The following is a 16,320-nucleotide window of genomic DNA, read 5'->3' as shown; positions in this document are numbered from 1 at the left end:
GAAAATAAAGGAACAAAAAGGAAAAATAAGAAATTTTCTCTCCCCTTGTTTGGTTTAAAAAGAAAGTGAGAGAAAAATCAAAATCAAAAATTGAGAATAACACTTGTAAATCTTCATTTTCTTCTTAATATATTATTTTCCTTTTCTTTTCACAAGTTCCAAACGGACGCTAAGAGGCTAGGGGCTAAGGCCCCGTTCCAGAAAGCCAAATAAGTACTTATTTTTTAAGAAGGCAATTTCAAACTCAAAAATAATGAGCTCATTAAAATCTAAAAATATGCAATATGGATCTTGTCAATGAGATCTTTAATACGGTGCAAAAAAATTGAAAATTTATTTTTCATTCATATTATTTTTAAGTTTAAAAATATAAAATAAATATTTATTTTTTAAGAAGGTCTAAGTTGTATTTTCCCCATTCGGTGACAAGATTCCGTGTCGTGTACGAAGTATGTCTCTTTTTAGAGAGAGAGAGAGAGAGAGAGAGAGAGAGAGAGCATTCATTATTTGGGATTATTTGGTGTCAATAATAATCCAACCGAACGCCTTCCTTTTTCAACTTTTTCTCAAGAAAACAGAAAGGGGGACAAATTCTTGAAGGGTACAGAGGAACTCTTTGAGCGATTTCCCAACAGTTCGTCAAAAATCGATCTTTGGTAGGTCCGCCTATCCTTCTAGTAAATTTTAAGATTTTCCGTTTATTTTTCGTAATCACAGTTGACTAATTTTAAGTCTTCAATATCCGTCAATCTTGGCGTTTTTTTTATTTAATACTTCAATCGTTTTCTTTCTTACCAATCCTTTTACTTCCCAAATCAAACTCTGTCGTTTCTGATGATATTAATATCGTTATTGTCTCCCTTCTCAATTTGGGTTCTTTTGAATTCTCTCGCTTTCTGGGTTTGAGGGGTTCTCGTCGATTTGAGTTTAGTTAACTGTATTCGATTCACGATTGTTTTATTGCAAAGCGAAATTTAGTATTGAAAGAAGAGGATGATCTGCTAACTAGACCCTATTATAATTGCCATTGAAGTTTTTCCTCTCCTTTTTGTGCAGAAAATGACTAAGAGCTATTTCAAGCAAGAACATGACTTTGGTATGTACTGATTTTACCAATTATCCTACCCCACAATGTTTTTAAGTATTTGCCATTGTAATGGTGCTTATTGGTAATATTGCGTGCAATTTTCAGCAAAGAGGCATGCTGAGGCTGCAAGAATTAGGGAGAAGTATCCAGACAGAATTCCGGTAAGAAAACGTGCGGAATCTATTTTCTGTTCGTGTGATCTTTAATGCATGATGGATTAACTTGTTTACGTTATTGTTTGGGATTCTCCTTGAGTGCTGGCATTCTGCGCGTCTGATTGTAGGTTTTTTGTTGTATTGACTTTTGAGTACTCATTTAGTGTCTCCAAAGTAATTTTGAGGTGTTATTTTGCCACTCTTTATGATGACATAATTTACATTCCTTGGCTTGGACATAAGATGGCTACCACGCTCGCACAAATTTTAAAATTTTAGTAGTGAAGTGCCTTGTGTTTCATCATATGTTTCTGTGTTGCTTTTGTATGAAGTTCGCACTAGATCACCCATCCCTGCATTGTTGTATGCTGAGCACACTTAAGTATGAAGTTCCAAAAGGCTTTGGCGCCCTCACAGCTTTAAAAGGCCTTGTACAAGGTAGAGTCATTATCTATTATATGTAATGATGAACTTTGCATTCACCAAGGGATGTTGGACTTGTAACCACGCATCTGAACGTCTACAAGGACACTCTATTGGCTTCTTAGCTAGTACTATAGCTAGGCTAGGGCATTGAGGACTTATCAACATCTCTTGGGTAATTCGCAACTAAGGGTGCATTGGGGCAACATTAATTTGAGGATTGTTGCTAAGGTGGAGATTGTTGAATTTGTGGGTGAGGTGACTCCACCCTCTCAATTACTTGCAATCACTTCAACACAGCTTTAAAAGGCCTTATACTAGGTAGGGTCATCGTCTATTATATCTAATGATGAACTTTGCATTCACCAAGGGATGTTGGACTTGTAACCACGCATCTGAACGTCTACAAGGACTCTCTATTGGCTTCATAGCTAGTTCTATAGCTAGGCTGGGGCATTGAGGACTTGATCAACATCTCTTGGGTAATTCGCAACTAAGGGCGCATTGGGGCAACATTAATTTGAGGATTGTTGCTAAGGTGGAGATTGTTGAATTTGTGGGTGAGGTGACTCCACCCTCTCAATTACTTGCTCTCACTTCAACAAATGTCAAGGAGACTCTAGAGACAGAGTCTTCTGTTTCAGCCGTTTCTCTTCTTGAGGCAATCTTCTTAGCCGCCTCGTATTGTAGTCTGTTTAACTTTGAAGCGTGAATAGGGAAGTAGGGTTGATCTTTGGTCAATAAATTTAGCCTTTGGCTCTTGGATTTGGATGAAACGCAGAGAGAGCATAAATTTAGTGAGTTTGTTTTGTGTGAGTATAGTGTTTGTAATCCTCCGCAGATAATGCGAATCCGCTGCTCCTGATGGATTTACCTGGATTTGGGAAACCGCGTAAATTTTACATTTGTGTATGTTCGGTTTTACGTTCCTAGGACATTACAAATGGCATCGGAGCAGTTCGTGCCTAAGAGTAGGCTTAGGTGTCAATGTTAGGAGGCTGGGAAGATTGCATGAGAAAGAGAAACTACTAAAATAGGAGACTCTGACTCCAGGATATTTGCTGAAGTGAGAGCTGAGTAATTGAGAGGGTGGAGCCACTTCACCCACAAAGTCAACAATCTCCATCTTGGCGACAATCCTTGAATCAACGCTGCCGCAATGCACACGTGGCCTCATAGCTGGTGCTGGGGTGTCAGAATCATCACCACTTTAGGAACACATGTCCTCGTGTGTGCAGTCGAGATTCCTTCCGCATTTCTGATTGGTATAGGCTTTGATACCATTTGCAATTACCCGCTCCTACCTTATACGATGTTGACCTATTCGGAAGTTGATGGGGTTTGGGTGGCCAAAGCGGACAATACTGTATAAGGCGGGATCGGATCATTACAGTCTTATTGTCGAGCTTAAGTGAAAGTCTGTTTTGTTTTGTCCTTTTCCAGTTCCAGGAGAGTTGCCATGGGCCTTGGAGCCCCATTGATATTTTCCAAGATAGAAAAAAGGAGATATAGACATAGAGTCGTAGATCCTAACCAAATAATTGGGGGATGTTCTATAGACACAACAACATAATCATAAGTCAAAGTGAATCTAGTGGTAATAATTACCGGTAGAATAATGGAAGGGATGTTCTGCTTCTCATTCCTACTTTTGAAATTTCCTCCACAAGGTAATCTGTATGGGCTTAGTTCGAACAGCCCATTTGCGAGACTCAATATTTGACCAGACATTTTTGTGGGAAATGTTGGTCATTCCCAAGTGGCACTAAATAACTTCGCGGTATAGATGTACAGTGCGTTGGAGTTTGAGCTCGTGATCACTGGTCTAACATTCGCAACCAGGACCTGGGTTTGTAATATAGGTTTGCAAAAGTCTTCATTTTGCTTCTGTTCCTCATAGGATAGAAAGTTTGTATCATACTCATGCATACAGTTGAGTCAGTGAGTTTCCCGAACTAGTGCAAAAAGGTGTGTGATTTGCAGGCCGGATTAAATTTGGTTCCTGTTCTATTTATGCCTTTGTAGCTGTAGTCACGACTCTTGCTCTAGCGATATAGGCCTACCTTCCTTTTGTTGGTTTCTCCAACTCAGAGGCTTATTTTGGCCGTAGTGCTCTTTAGTCTAAAAACCACTCGGTTTTCAGGAGTCATCAGCACATGACGCAACACAACCTTTAAAAGTGAATTTTGCCCTCAAATGTCTTATAACAAGTCTGCCTGCTATGCAGGTACTTGGTAAGCATATGACTATGTTTGGCTTTGGATTCACTGGCATGCAGTCGTGGGACATATTTATGCTGCCAAGCCTGTTATACGTGTAATTGGTTTTTGTATATATGCTTGGATGTAGCTGTGGTCAGTGGCGTAGCCAAGAATTAACGATAGTGGGGGCACTTTTTAAACACACTTCAAAAAATAATCATAATTAGCAACACCAAAATAATAAAAGAATGCTTGTGCTAAAAATAATTAAAAAAAAAAAAGCCAACACATTTACTTAGGAAGGTAGTAATTTCATAAACTATCAAAACAAATCAATTGTTTGAATTGTCTCAACAGACCAAGTCTAATAGCAGTTAGATACATAATAACTAAAATGTTAATATTCAGCAATCTTGATCCAATCAGGAAAAATGTGCTTTTCTTTTCAAATTTTATGCTTAAACCTCTAATTTCGTCACGCGTTGTGAGTTCTATCGACAAAGACAAGATTACTTTCAAAATTGTGAATAATTAATGAAGCATAATCCATATAACCCATGGTTTAGCCACTTACAAATTTGGACATTATGTATTGAGGAGTTTCAAATGGTGAGTGGTGACTCTCTTTTTATTCATTAAACATCTCACTTCGCAAGTGTAGTGGAATTATTGTAATATTGGAAACAAAAAGTTGAGAATGAAATATATACAAAATGCATTAAAGTGATTAAACAAAGAACAATTTAAGAAGCCAATTACAGGAAAAAATACAAAATCTGGAAAGGGAAAAAAAAAAAAAAAAGAGTATCCAGTGGGGGCGCGTGCGCCCGCTCGTCCTCAAGTGGCTGTGGTACATATTTAGGTGCCAATTCATTGATGATTTCTAGCATCTTTATTCTTTTAGTTACGAAAGAAGTCCTTTGAACATCATTGGCTATTAATGCAGGTGATTGTGGAGAAGGCTGAGAGAAGTGATATTCCTAATATCGACAAGAAAAAGTGAGTGAAGTTTTCATCCACTGATTATTGTCCTGGTTATCAAATTGATATGGTATTAGCTCGTTCTTTTGGAAGTACTTGTCATTTATTGTTTGGTTTTACTATGTCAACTGTAGCTACTTATGGTGAATGACTAGTTACTTGGCATTGAATTCTGCTAACCTTTTAGATTCTAATTACCTGGAACTATATAACGGCATGGATCAGCATGGCGTGAAATGCATGCCCATATTCTTTAAATATGAGTTGAAAATAGCCATTTCAGATGTTTTCGTTTCTCTTTTCCATCATAAATTCATGCACAAAGGCTATAGATGGAATTTAAATAGTGAAAAATAAAAGGGAGGAAATAACCAGTGTAAAAAATTGTATACATGGGTTTGGTCTTGACCAAGTAAACGAAACCTCGAGTAAAGAATGAAATCTTTACCTCATGGTTTTCTTTTCAGGAATTTCCCCCCGTTTTTGTGTGTGCATGTGGTTTGACTAACTTGCAACGTCAAGGCTCAGTTTCATGCAATATCTTTTAGTTGCTCCATTAATCAATTGACTCAATTTGAACATTTGTATACCACGTTATTTACGTACACCAGAAGAAGATTGATCAAAATGCGGAAAATCAGCTAGTGATATCCACTTTGCAGAAGCTAATGCTTTTATTACCATTTGTTTGCTTAAAAGTATTGTTAGTATTTCCACTGACTTTGACAAGGTAATTGCAGATATCTTGTTCCGGCTGACCTGACAGTGGGACAATTTGTGTATGTTATCCGGAAGAGAATTAAACTCAGTGCTGAGAAAGCTATCTTCATATTTGTGGACAATGTCCTTCCTCCTACAGGTATCTCCATTGCAAGTTCACTTGCATTATTCGGAATTCAAATTGATTCTCCTTCCATCGCAAACGGCATTAGGGCTAGTCCTCTATAATCATCTTATTTCCCTTAGTTTCGAATTTATCTAAAATTACTCTTTCTTTCCGAGTGTTGCTACAGGGACCGAATTGGGGGGACCGAATTCGGACCGACGGCCGCCGGCGGGCCGTCTCCGGCCACCGGACGGCCGATCCGAGCCGTCCAAAAATTCTAAAAAAAAAAACCGAGGGGCCCCACGCGGGAATCAACGTCATCCGAGGTGTGTAGGGTGCTTGATCGGAGCACCCCTTTTCGTGTGTATATGTATAATATACATATACACACGAAAAGGGGTGCTCCGATCAAGCACCCTACACACCTCGGATGACGTTGATTCCCGCGTGGGGCCCCTCGGTTTTTTTTTTTAGAATTTTTGGACGGCTCGGATCGGCCGTCCGGTGGCCGGAGACGGCCCGCCGGCGGCCGTCGGTCCGAATTCGGTCCCCCAATTCGGTCCCTGTAGCATTTTTGTTTCTTTCCTGAGTAAACTAATCTAAATTCTTATGGGAAGGCATCGTGCTTAGATATTGACAGTCGATCTACGTTAGGCAAAATCCTTGAATGCTACCATTGGAATCAAATTTCAATGCTACTTTGGAGTCACTAAATTTGGGTCTCAGTTTGCTCGTGCTATCTCTATGCCATCGAGATATTTGGAATTCAGTCTATCCCAACATTTTTGTGATCAGACGTTAATCGAATACCTAATTAAATATGCTTTTCTGATATCACAGGTGCGATAATGTCTACCATCTATGATGAGAAGAAGGATGAAGATGGATTTCTTTATGTTACTTACAGTGGGGAAAACACATTTGGGCTCCATATTCTTCACTAGCACATGATATCATTTTCATCTCCTTTGTGTTGGATTTCTGAATCATGACATACGTTTAAAACTTCAGCAGTGGTAAATGTACTGGCCGCGTTCTGTACATAAATCTCCTTCGAAAACTGGTATAGTGCATGACTAACGAATCCCTTTCGTGCAAAATAAATTTGGGTAGATGGCTTGACAATTTCATTAGATGTCCCGAATTCTTATTTGTGGCACCACGTGCTAAGGACGTGTTTGAAATGAAATTATATCTCATAAATAGTACGATTTTTCGATCTTATTTGTGGCGCCATTGTACAGTGTCAATCGCAAAACATTTCTGAATTAAGTTTGTGGGTGCTTTGACTTCTTATTACAGCATCCGTAGTGGAATAACCAAAACTCAAATGTTGCAAAGATTAACAATATTTGTTCAAAAAAGTGCTCACATTGGAATAATCAAATTTAGCAACTTCTTAGTTCTTAGCAACTAATCAAGCTTTGGCACTTGGATAATCAGAACCAGACAATATTAGGTGTTTTTTTTTTTTTCGGTAGACGTAGACCAGATGGTAGAATTTATTAGTCATCATCATCGTTTTGTGGAAAAACACTTCAATATAATGTACTAGACAATATGGTATCGTTAAAAAGAAAGAGAATTAAAGTAACGGCTATTTTGTTTACTTCAAATGGAAGTATAAAAGTCAACGAAATACATGATTTAGATGGTTTCCCCCTTTCTTTTGCTTGGAAAAGTGCCTCTAAAGGGATCTGAAAAACATCTGCATCTCACTAAATCTGACCGGCTCCCGGGGTTCGTGGGTGGTGGTCACCCCTGTTTTGTTTATGTCTGAGAAAACAAATGTCATGGTTGGAATGTTGAAATGGGTGCTGAGGACGCACCCATCTTTGTTTCACTGGGGGCCTGTGCTTCAGAAACGGTGTTCATCCCTAGTTTAAAATTTTGATCTAACTATATTTTACCTGTAAAACTCGACGAGTCGAACATTCGGGTAAAAATCAAGTTGGTTGGACATCGACAATAGTGTACTTTAATCACTACTATTGATGTTCGATGAACTTAATTTTTGGACTCGACAAATTCATTTTCAATCACGTTATAGCCCCTTTCACCTTTGTGTGTGTGTGTGTGGAGTTTCTTGCATCAATTATTGTACTTTGACAACTTAATTAATAGTAATAACTTCCATAATCTAATTTCATGTATTTCTGATTAATGAAACGGGCTGAGAATAAATTTACGGGTGAAATCCCAATGCCAATCCTTACTAGGATCACCCTCCTCCAAACTTTTGGCCTCCGAGGTTTCTTCACTAACTCTATAATACTAGTATTAATCAAAGGAGAGAGAGAGAGAGAGAGAGAGAGAGAGAGAGAGAGAGAGAGAGAAGAACATATATACTACCTTCCCTAAACAAAGGTACAGTGTCTCTGCCTGGCTAATAGTACTACTAACTCTTAGAAAATCGAAAAAAAGTGTTAACAACTCGTTAAAAAGCCAAGGCTTTGGGGATTCGCAAGTGTTGTTCCAAGAAAGAAAACAGGACCAACGTAGAGACAACGCTGTCGAGGAGAACGAGATTAATGCTCTACTTTAACGTGGCAATTGCACGAGTGACTATGTATCTTATGTAGTATAACCAAATTCCTTCTTTCGTTTTTTTCTGTCAAAATCCCGAGGCCGGCCGCCTCGGAACCCCACTGCTGTGTTCCGCCATCGTCGATCGATGCTGCTCTAACCAAAACATTAATTCTCCCACCTCATCAACCACTACTTATATTTTTTCGTGTTTGATAACTGAAGTGTCCGGACAGTTTAATTACGCTCATTTCAAACTATTTTCGGGAATCAATTCCACCGTTCAGTTGCATGGTTCTCAATTAAAGCCAGAGTTATTTTCTACATGAGTTGGGTTCAAAGAAATTGATAGCACATGAAATTTTTTGAATCTGATACCTTAAGAGAGAGCAAACCCCTAAGCTCATGCCCTCACCGTTTGGCCAACCTATTGGGATTAACTACGTACCGACATGATGGACTGAAATCCGAACAAACTCCAAAATCGAACGTCCGAATCAATGCGCTGGGGACCATATCTAAGAATGTCACTGGTTAATTGCATGTTTAACGAGTTGCGTTTGATAGCCGAATTACATGTATTAATGAACTAGCTAGTAGTATTTTTATTATATATGTTTAAGAAAGAGATTTCATGATCAGCTCGGGATTATTGAACTAGGAGTATTATTTTCAAGAAACATTTCATGATCAACTAGTATTATACCACACAAACAAAGGATGTGGTCTTTTTCTAATATTTATTTTTTTATAATTGGATATCCGGAATCAGCTTACGCCTCAATTAATTCCGGGACTCTGAAATTAACGACTGGGCAAATCTCCAGTGACCAATCTAATGCAATACTCTAAGTCTAGTCCTCTGAAATATTGCAGATTTATCCTGCTACAACACATACAAACTACCAAGGATGTAATCTCTGTGTTGCGGAATTGCACCAACCAATGCACACACACATACAAAGGATGGAATTTTTGTGTGCAAGTATTTGTGGTTGTAGCACTATTAATGTTAGATATCAGAGGTGTTGCCTCCGACCGCTCGCTGTGAACCCTGCCCAATACCCCACAACCTTAACATCGATATTACCGTCAAAATCACAAATCAAGACCGAATCAGTCTTCACAAATTCAAGAACTTGTCCTAGTTATCTACTGGTAGTAAATTACTTATTGAATACTTTAATTTAGAATAAAAATTAAAAAAATAATATATATAAATATGTTTTTTTAAGATTTGAAAATGTACGATGTAGGAGACATTTAAAGTATAAAATCTCGAAGAGAGTTGCCAAGTGAAACTTCATCCACGTGGAGTATCGGGCCACATGGGTTTGTGGCAGCTGGCACGTTGACCGGTATTGGCGGTAGGAACAACCACCCTTGTCCCTTGCTACAAGAACAAGAAGAAATAGTTCACCTCGATCTGCCTCCTTGTAGTGAGATTAACCAGTGCCCGTACAGTGCTCCGGACCTCTTTTCCACCACAATACCAACACATTAAGCTGAGATTTACACTCTTGTCTTAGGCCCTCAATGAAATTATGTAGTAAAAATAAGCTTGGGACATCACGTGACAGTGCCACAAGGCCGATTAAATAATTTTCCATCCTTGTGCCTCTCTCTCTCTTCCGGGGCATGTCTTCTTTTTTCGGTCTCATGATCCCCCAATGCTAGCTTTTGCATGCATGGAGCCAATGCCTTGTTAATCACGTACCATTTTTGAATTAAAGGAAGCTAGTGGATCAATGAATGGAAGCGATGAGTTTGATTAATTATATACGATCATCACGCGAAGTATTAGCGAAAAAGTGTTTCAGCCTTTCTACATTGGGATTGCTAAGTATCCACATTGTCGTTTATGGTTAATAAAATCTCCCGACCTAAAGAAGGGTAGTAAACTAAGTTTTTTTTTTTTTGGGGGGGGGGGGGGGGGGGGTGGGGGGGTGGGGGCAATGGGACCATGTGAAAAAGTTATGGGATCGAAAGACATTGAATTATTGTTTATGTATTATAGTAGTAGTAGTAGATGTAGAAGACACATTTATTACTCCTCCGTTTCATTTTTATTGTTTATTATTCTGTTTGTCTTTTTTATATCTTTTGTCTATATCTTATAGTGTGGATCTTGAAAAATATGCAAATATGAATCTTGTTTGATAGATCTCGATTAGTTCTATGATACAAAGTTTTCAAAATTACGAAAAATATTATAGATTGAAAAATATAAGCAATTCAAAAATGGACAATGAAAATTGAACGGAGGGAGTATGTGTTTTATGTAGGCCTGCTATGATAATAAGGCTTTACAAAGTTGAATTGTTTTATTAAATATGCTACGAAAATCGTTTCTAATTTAACACCATTCTTCTTTAAGAAAAATAACGATTGGGTGCAACTAGTCTCTAATGCGCTAATGGTAAGATTGAAATTAATTGGGCTCTCCTCAAGTTGGCTGTGGGCCGAATTGGACTTTCAGAATTAGGCGAGATATCCGTAAGCTGGTCTGGAGTGAGTTGTCAAAAAATGAGAGAGACTAAAATTGTAATTCCGCAATAAAACGATATTGTTGTGTATGTTCCATTTCTTCATTCTTTTCAAAATACTCATATGTAAGGTGGTCAATGGTCGCGGATCAAAAAAAAAAAGGTGGTCAATGGTCATGTTCAGGAAATCGGCCTTTTCCATCTACCTAAAAAGGCTACTTAATTACTTTTTGCCATTAATTTAAAATAATCGTAGTAACTGGTAACTTTATTGAAGGTAATAAGGTGGGGCGCGCAAAAGCCAAAAAAAAAAAAAAAAAAGGAGCCATGCAATCCTTAAAAAATTCCATGCAAAGACAAATGGACAGGCTCTTGCTTTCTTGCTTAAGCTTGTTCTTTCTACTCTCTCATTAGTTAGTTATGTTCCATAGGAAGACTTTTTTCTATTGGCTGCTAACATTTTGTTTTGAATTTAAACCGCTAGATGACCAGGAAACGAATTATATATATATTGCTAAAAGCTCCAACATCTTGACCATGTCTATTTCGGGATTTTAGATTTTGGATAACGAATGGAGAGATATAGATAAAGAAATGAGAATAATAATTCAGAAAAAATTTATTGAAGACCGTGCGCAGAAAAAAAAAACATTGAGACTTGAATCCCAAAACGAACATGGTCCTTGAGTTTGGTCGGGTGTGTATGCATGAGAGTTGAAATGACAATTAATTAAAGGGCTTACTCTGAAGAGGTTGCAAAGGCAAATTCCATCAAAACCAAAATTTTCAAACTTTGGGGCAATTGCAAATTTTTCAAACTTTGGAGTTATTGGAAATTCATCCTAACCTTAACTTTAGATCGTCTTAAAATTAGCCAAGATACTCACAAGCTGACCCGACACACGACTATGGGAAAAAAAAAATCCATCTTCAGATTGACTTACTTTCCATCAAATATCTTTCTTATGGTCTCTCTTCTTCATCATAATCTCCTCTCTCTCTCTCTCTCTCTCTCTCTCTCTCTCTCCATATATTTAAACTTACTTCTCTTTCCATTGCGGAATTGAAAAGTGAAAGGAAAGGGACAGAAGGGAATGCCACCCACATCTTCACTTCCCTACCTCCTCCTCATCCCTCATACAACTGCATGTTCTTTCGAAAAGAACACATTCACTCCTTCAAATCTCTGAACGTAGTTCTTGCTTCTCTAGCTTGATATTGGTATAACCATCACCCATACCACTATCACATGTACTGTCCCCAACCATAAGAGAAAAAGAGAGCTTCTGTCATAGATATCTCTTCGAACCCCTTCATATTTGCTTGACATGTCTGTCGTATCTTCCCTATTTCTGTTTCTTCTGTGTGTTTCTTTCCATTCATGTTACGGGCGACATCTTGCTGCGATTGGGAAGGAGCCGGAAACAAAATCCCTCCTTCCATTCGAGGTACTTGGTACTCCTTTTCTTTTTCCTCTTGATGTTCTTCTTCTTCTTAAGCTTTTCGTGAACCGATAAAACAATTTGACAAAAGCATAACACTAGTTTTCCAAAACTTTTATTTGAAAATCTTAGCTGGACACAGTTTCATGCCTGAAATTTCATATCAATTTGATGGGACTCTCTTTTGATTGTTTTCTTAAGTTCTTCGAGAATCGTTGAAAAGATTGATATAAGAAAACATTGGCTTTACAAAACATTTACATGGTAATCGTTACTAGAATGCCAGAACATTTGCATATCAAAATTTCATGTCAATCTGACGGGACTTCGTTTTGAAGTGACTGTATGATCAAAGACTTACCATATCATTCTTTATAGATTGTCCGTCCAGTTGAGGCATTTGAGTAGCTACTGTAAACATTTGATAAATTTACTGAGATCGATATAAGCCTTCCAATAATCATTCTTGGGGTCATATATTATGCAGAATGATGAGACGACGAGTACTCCTGGAGCGGGCGATGGAGAGGGAATGGTGAATCAAATTAGCAGGGTTGAGAAAGATGATGATCACAAGCCTTTGAAGGCCACCAGGAAGATGAAAGGCCAAGGAGAAGGCATGGAAAAGATCTCATCAGGTGCTGTAAAAACTGATCCGTCCAAACCTTCAAATGTATCTTGGCATGTACCCCACAAGGAAAGGGGTGAGGAGCAGCAACCTGGGTTTAACTTGGACTATGACTATGCACCCCCAAGGACTCACCCTCCGGTTCACAATTGAGATTTTGGCCCTTCTGATCTTCTCCTTCTCGCCTTCTTTTGAACCCCTAGAGGATTACCCGGCCAGTTATAAGCTCTGACATTAACTAGGCAGTGTTTTAGATAATTGGTTTGTGGAGTGATTTATGGAGTGAAAGGAAAAGAAACTCGATCTATTTCATTGTTTCCTCTATCATTTTCCATTTCCTTTATAAATCTGTCCACAGATCTGTAACCCGAACGGAAACTTGCGAAGTTTTGGGAAGGAAAATCCAATGCTTCGGGAAGTATATAGTAGAGCCACTTATTCTATAGGGAGATCGTTTGATCGCTGCTGCTTTCAGACGATCGTGAGGTCTGATCGTTTGATCACTGCTGCCTTCAAACGATCACAACAAAAGACGGCTAGATGTACATGGGGTTTTTTTGAGATAATTCAATTGCGTTGCCTCTCACCTTTTTAATGTACACCAGATTTTGTATGGGGAGATTTTGATTCTGAGAATTAGTACGTGTACGTGTTCTTTACTTCTGTTGCCTCATGCCCTTCGGCCAGTCTCCTGAATTCCTCATAGCCTATCATTGACATATTGAATTTAGCCCAGTGACATGTTTGGCCATGCGTTGCATAGTCTCGTGACAAGCACATGTCGGGTGATGTACTCTTTCCTAGCCCGGTGACAAGCACTTCTCATTCCATGTCTTTTCTGGCGACGTGTTAAGATCATGTCGTGTCATGTCTTTCCTAGCTTGCCTTGTTTCCCGTTAACAAGCCAAATTAAGTTATATGTATGTGTGTGATGTGTTTTAGAGTGTGGAAACTGAGAGGAACACACTTATACATAGATACACGTACATACATACATACATACATATATATATATATATATATAGAGAGAGAGAGAGAGAGAGAGAGAGAGAGAGAGAGAGAGAGAGAGAGAGCTAATTTCTGTTTTTATAATTTACATTTCTTGTGGATGAAATTCAGTTTGAGTGTTTCTCTCTTGAGTTTTGAGATCAGTCTTTGTGTTAGGGCATGCATGCATGACTAGCTAGCTAGAGGCCAACCGGTGATCAAGGTATAAGACTTAGAGTCGTACCATCTTAATTTGTTTTTAGATTCGAAATTTCATACGTGCTATCAACTTTTGTGAGGTCCGACTTTAAATTGTCTTCAATAGTAGACTGTTGGGATTGACCCTTCAAGAATTAGTCAATACATACGTAAGTTGGTTCGGACAGTACCATAAGTAATCCGAAAGGCTAGCTACAAGCACATGATGCTTGGAGGTGCTCGCATATTCAGGTGTCGTTGCATATAGAAGCGAAACTATATGGAAGATTATTATTATTATCTGGCCATCTTTGAATTGACCAGCATTTCAAGGGTGTTTCCACTAGTAATGAATTAATTAAGTATAGAAATAATTCAACTTAAATTTATAATCCCAATATGAGTCAAACAAACATCCCAAATTCGAATCCCGAGCTACGGTGACAATCCAATTGAACATGACACTTCCCCATGTAATAAAAAAAAAGAAGGAATGAAGACCACTTTATGATGAAGTTGCAAGGCACTAGTACTAATGTACAATCACAGCTGACAAAAAAATGGATTAACAAATTAAAGTGTTCCAGGAAATAACAATTCCACTATCTGCGGAAATCAAGATCTCTCCACCGTAGACCCATTGAAAGAAGAAAAATATCAGTATGGACAATGACAAAAATGCGTAGATTCGGACACAGATGTGTCTGGAATCATTTGATTACGTAATTGTTTATGGGCCATACATCGTCGTGTAAAATTTATGTGCAATTGTCTGATTCTTTGCGTCTCTGTTTGTGTATGTAACGTCGTTCTCTGATAAAAGAAATTAAAGTCGAAGTTTCATATGATTGTTTCGATTTTGAGAGCCACTATAAGTTTGTCTGATTGTTAATCTTAAAGCCAAAAAATCAGTTGACATGCATGCAAGTTAGCCTGAATACCTGATTATTCAAAACTTACATAATCACTCACAATTACTATCATTTTAGTACATCGGAAAGTGATTAAGGAGCACCCTCAATCTTGCTTTTCCCCTTTGACCACACATCAAGACTACAATCCTGTCATTCACCAACACATGAACAAAGTACAAACACAAAGTGCGTGCGCACGCTCGCACACCCATTCCTAAGCACATACAAAGCCTTCTGGAACCTTCTTTCCACACCCATTGACGACCAGACTCAGGGCAATGGGAACTTCAACATTGACAGCACCCAACACATTGGCCTTAATTGCAGTGCACAAACACAGTGCAGCCTCGAGCTCAGCCAAGCCTTCCACCAATGCACAGCATTTGGGGCTGGGTTTGGCCCCGATTACTTCAGTCACCAGTCCCAGCCACTCACCACAAACACCAAACTTCAGAGTATCTTTCGGGCATTTTTCCGCCGGTTTCGGGGCCGAGGGAGGACACGGGACTCCATTGGAGGAGACATTGCTGAAGAAGGAGATGAAGATAAGGTTCAATAAAATGAGAAGGGCTGCGGCTGCCTTAGAGCGTGCCATTGTTTTTTTTTTTTTTTCCCCGGTGTGGCACTAATTATCAGTTGGTATTTATAGAAAGAAAAATACTACTAGTGCTTTGTGGACCTCTGTGAATGTTAAGTCCCCCATCGGATTTAAATAGAATAAAGGCTAATTGGGTCTTAGCATAACATTGGACAATTCATCACTCGGAAGCTTTTAAGCACGAGTCTGAGTTCATTCTGTTTATATTAGGCCAAATGGTGATAAAGCGTGGACTCCGCAGTTACCTTCCAATTAACGGTGGCATTTGAGGATGCAATGACGGATCAATCATCATGGAAAATTTCAAAATGTCATATATAACACTTTGTTTTTTCTAGCCGATATCACAAGAATATCATAGGACATAGTACCCTGAGATAGAAACAATAGAAAATTTCTGCAACCCAAGTTAAAGGGAAGGCGTTATCCTTAAAATCTACACAGAATGGATGTACGTAATTGATAACATTATTCGCAAGCTAACTACCCTAATGATTCTAAAATAGAGCATTCATTACCTAACAAAAACACTAATAGTATGAAGTTAGGCCAGTGCCCAATGTTGGGCCATTGATAAGGTTGAAGTTTTTTTGATAAGGTTGAAGTTGGATAGTAGCAAATTGGTGATTGTCATTAGCTGGAAATCTAACATATTGTCCATGAGCCACACGAAGTATACAGTGGCTGCAGATAGAGATAGGCCCGGCCAGACCAGCCCTTCGACAGTAAATAATATCTACTACTACCATTTTTGTCTTTGTTTTCACCCCATGGGTAGGGCTGTAAATAAACTGAGCCGTTCGTGAACTGTTCGAGGCTCGACTCGGTAAAGGCTCGTTCGAGTTCGATTCGTCTACTAAATGAACCA

The 16,320-nt window shown here is 38.6% G+C and overlaps 3 protein-coding genes across 4 annotated transcripts; 2 read left to right on the top strand and 1 right to left on the bottom strand.

The window, feature by feature from the left end:
* Positions 1-445: 445 nt before the first annotated feature.
* Positions 446-6,897, top strand: LOC131334392 (autophagy-related protein 8f). Of its 2 annotated transcripts, none has more exons than XM_058369375.1 (6): positions 446-656; positions 1,057-1,096; positions 1,193-1,248; positions 4,813-4,865; positions 5,588-5,706; positions 6,514-6,897. In XM_058369375.1, the coding sequence occupies exons 2-6, from the start codon at positions 1,060-1,062 to the stop codon at positions 6,615-6,617; spliced, it is 369 nt and encodes a 122-aa protein (XP_058225358.1). In that variant the 5' UTR covers positions 446-656; positions 1,057-1,059; the 3' UTR covers positions 6,618-6,897. The 2 variants fall into 2 exon arrangements, with proteins under 2 accessions (XP_058225358.1, XP_058225359.1); XM_058369376.1 differs by having other exon boundaries at positions 481-656; positions 1,034-1,096.
* Positions 6,898-12,013: 5,116 nt separating this feature from the next.
* On the top strand, positions 12,014-12,908 carry LOC131331958 (root meristem growth factor 10). The gene is made up of 2 exons (XM_058365939.1): positions 12,014-12,133; positions 12,615-12,908. The coding sequence occupies exons 1-2, from the start codon at positions 12,014-12,016 to the stop codon at positions 12,906-12,908; spliced, it is 414 nt and encodes a 137-aa protein (XP_058221922.1).
* A 1,960-nt stretch (positions 12,909-14,868) lies between these two features.
* Positions 14,869-15,732, bottom strand: LOC131334390 (putative lipid-binding protein At4g00165). Its single transcript, XM_058369374.1, has one exon. It carries the CDS (start codon positions 15,447-15,449, stop codon positions 15,069-15,071), a length of 381 nt encoding a protein of 126 aa, XP_058225357.1. The 5' UTR covers positions 15,450-15,732; the 3' UTR covers positions 14,869-15,068.
* Positions 15,733-16,320: the final 588 nt, after the last annotated feature.

Source organism: Rhododendron vialii, chromosome 7a (genome assembly GCF_030253575.1).
Source record: "Rhododendron vialii isolate Sample 1 chromosome 7a, ASM3025357v1".
NCBI lineage: Eukaryota > Viridiplantae > Streptophyta > Magnoliopsida > Ericales > Ericaceae > Rhododendron > Rhododendron vialii.
This window is presented reverse-complemented; position numbering and strand designations above follow the sequence as displayed.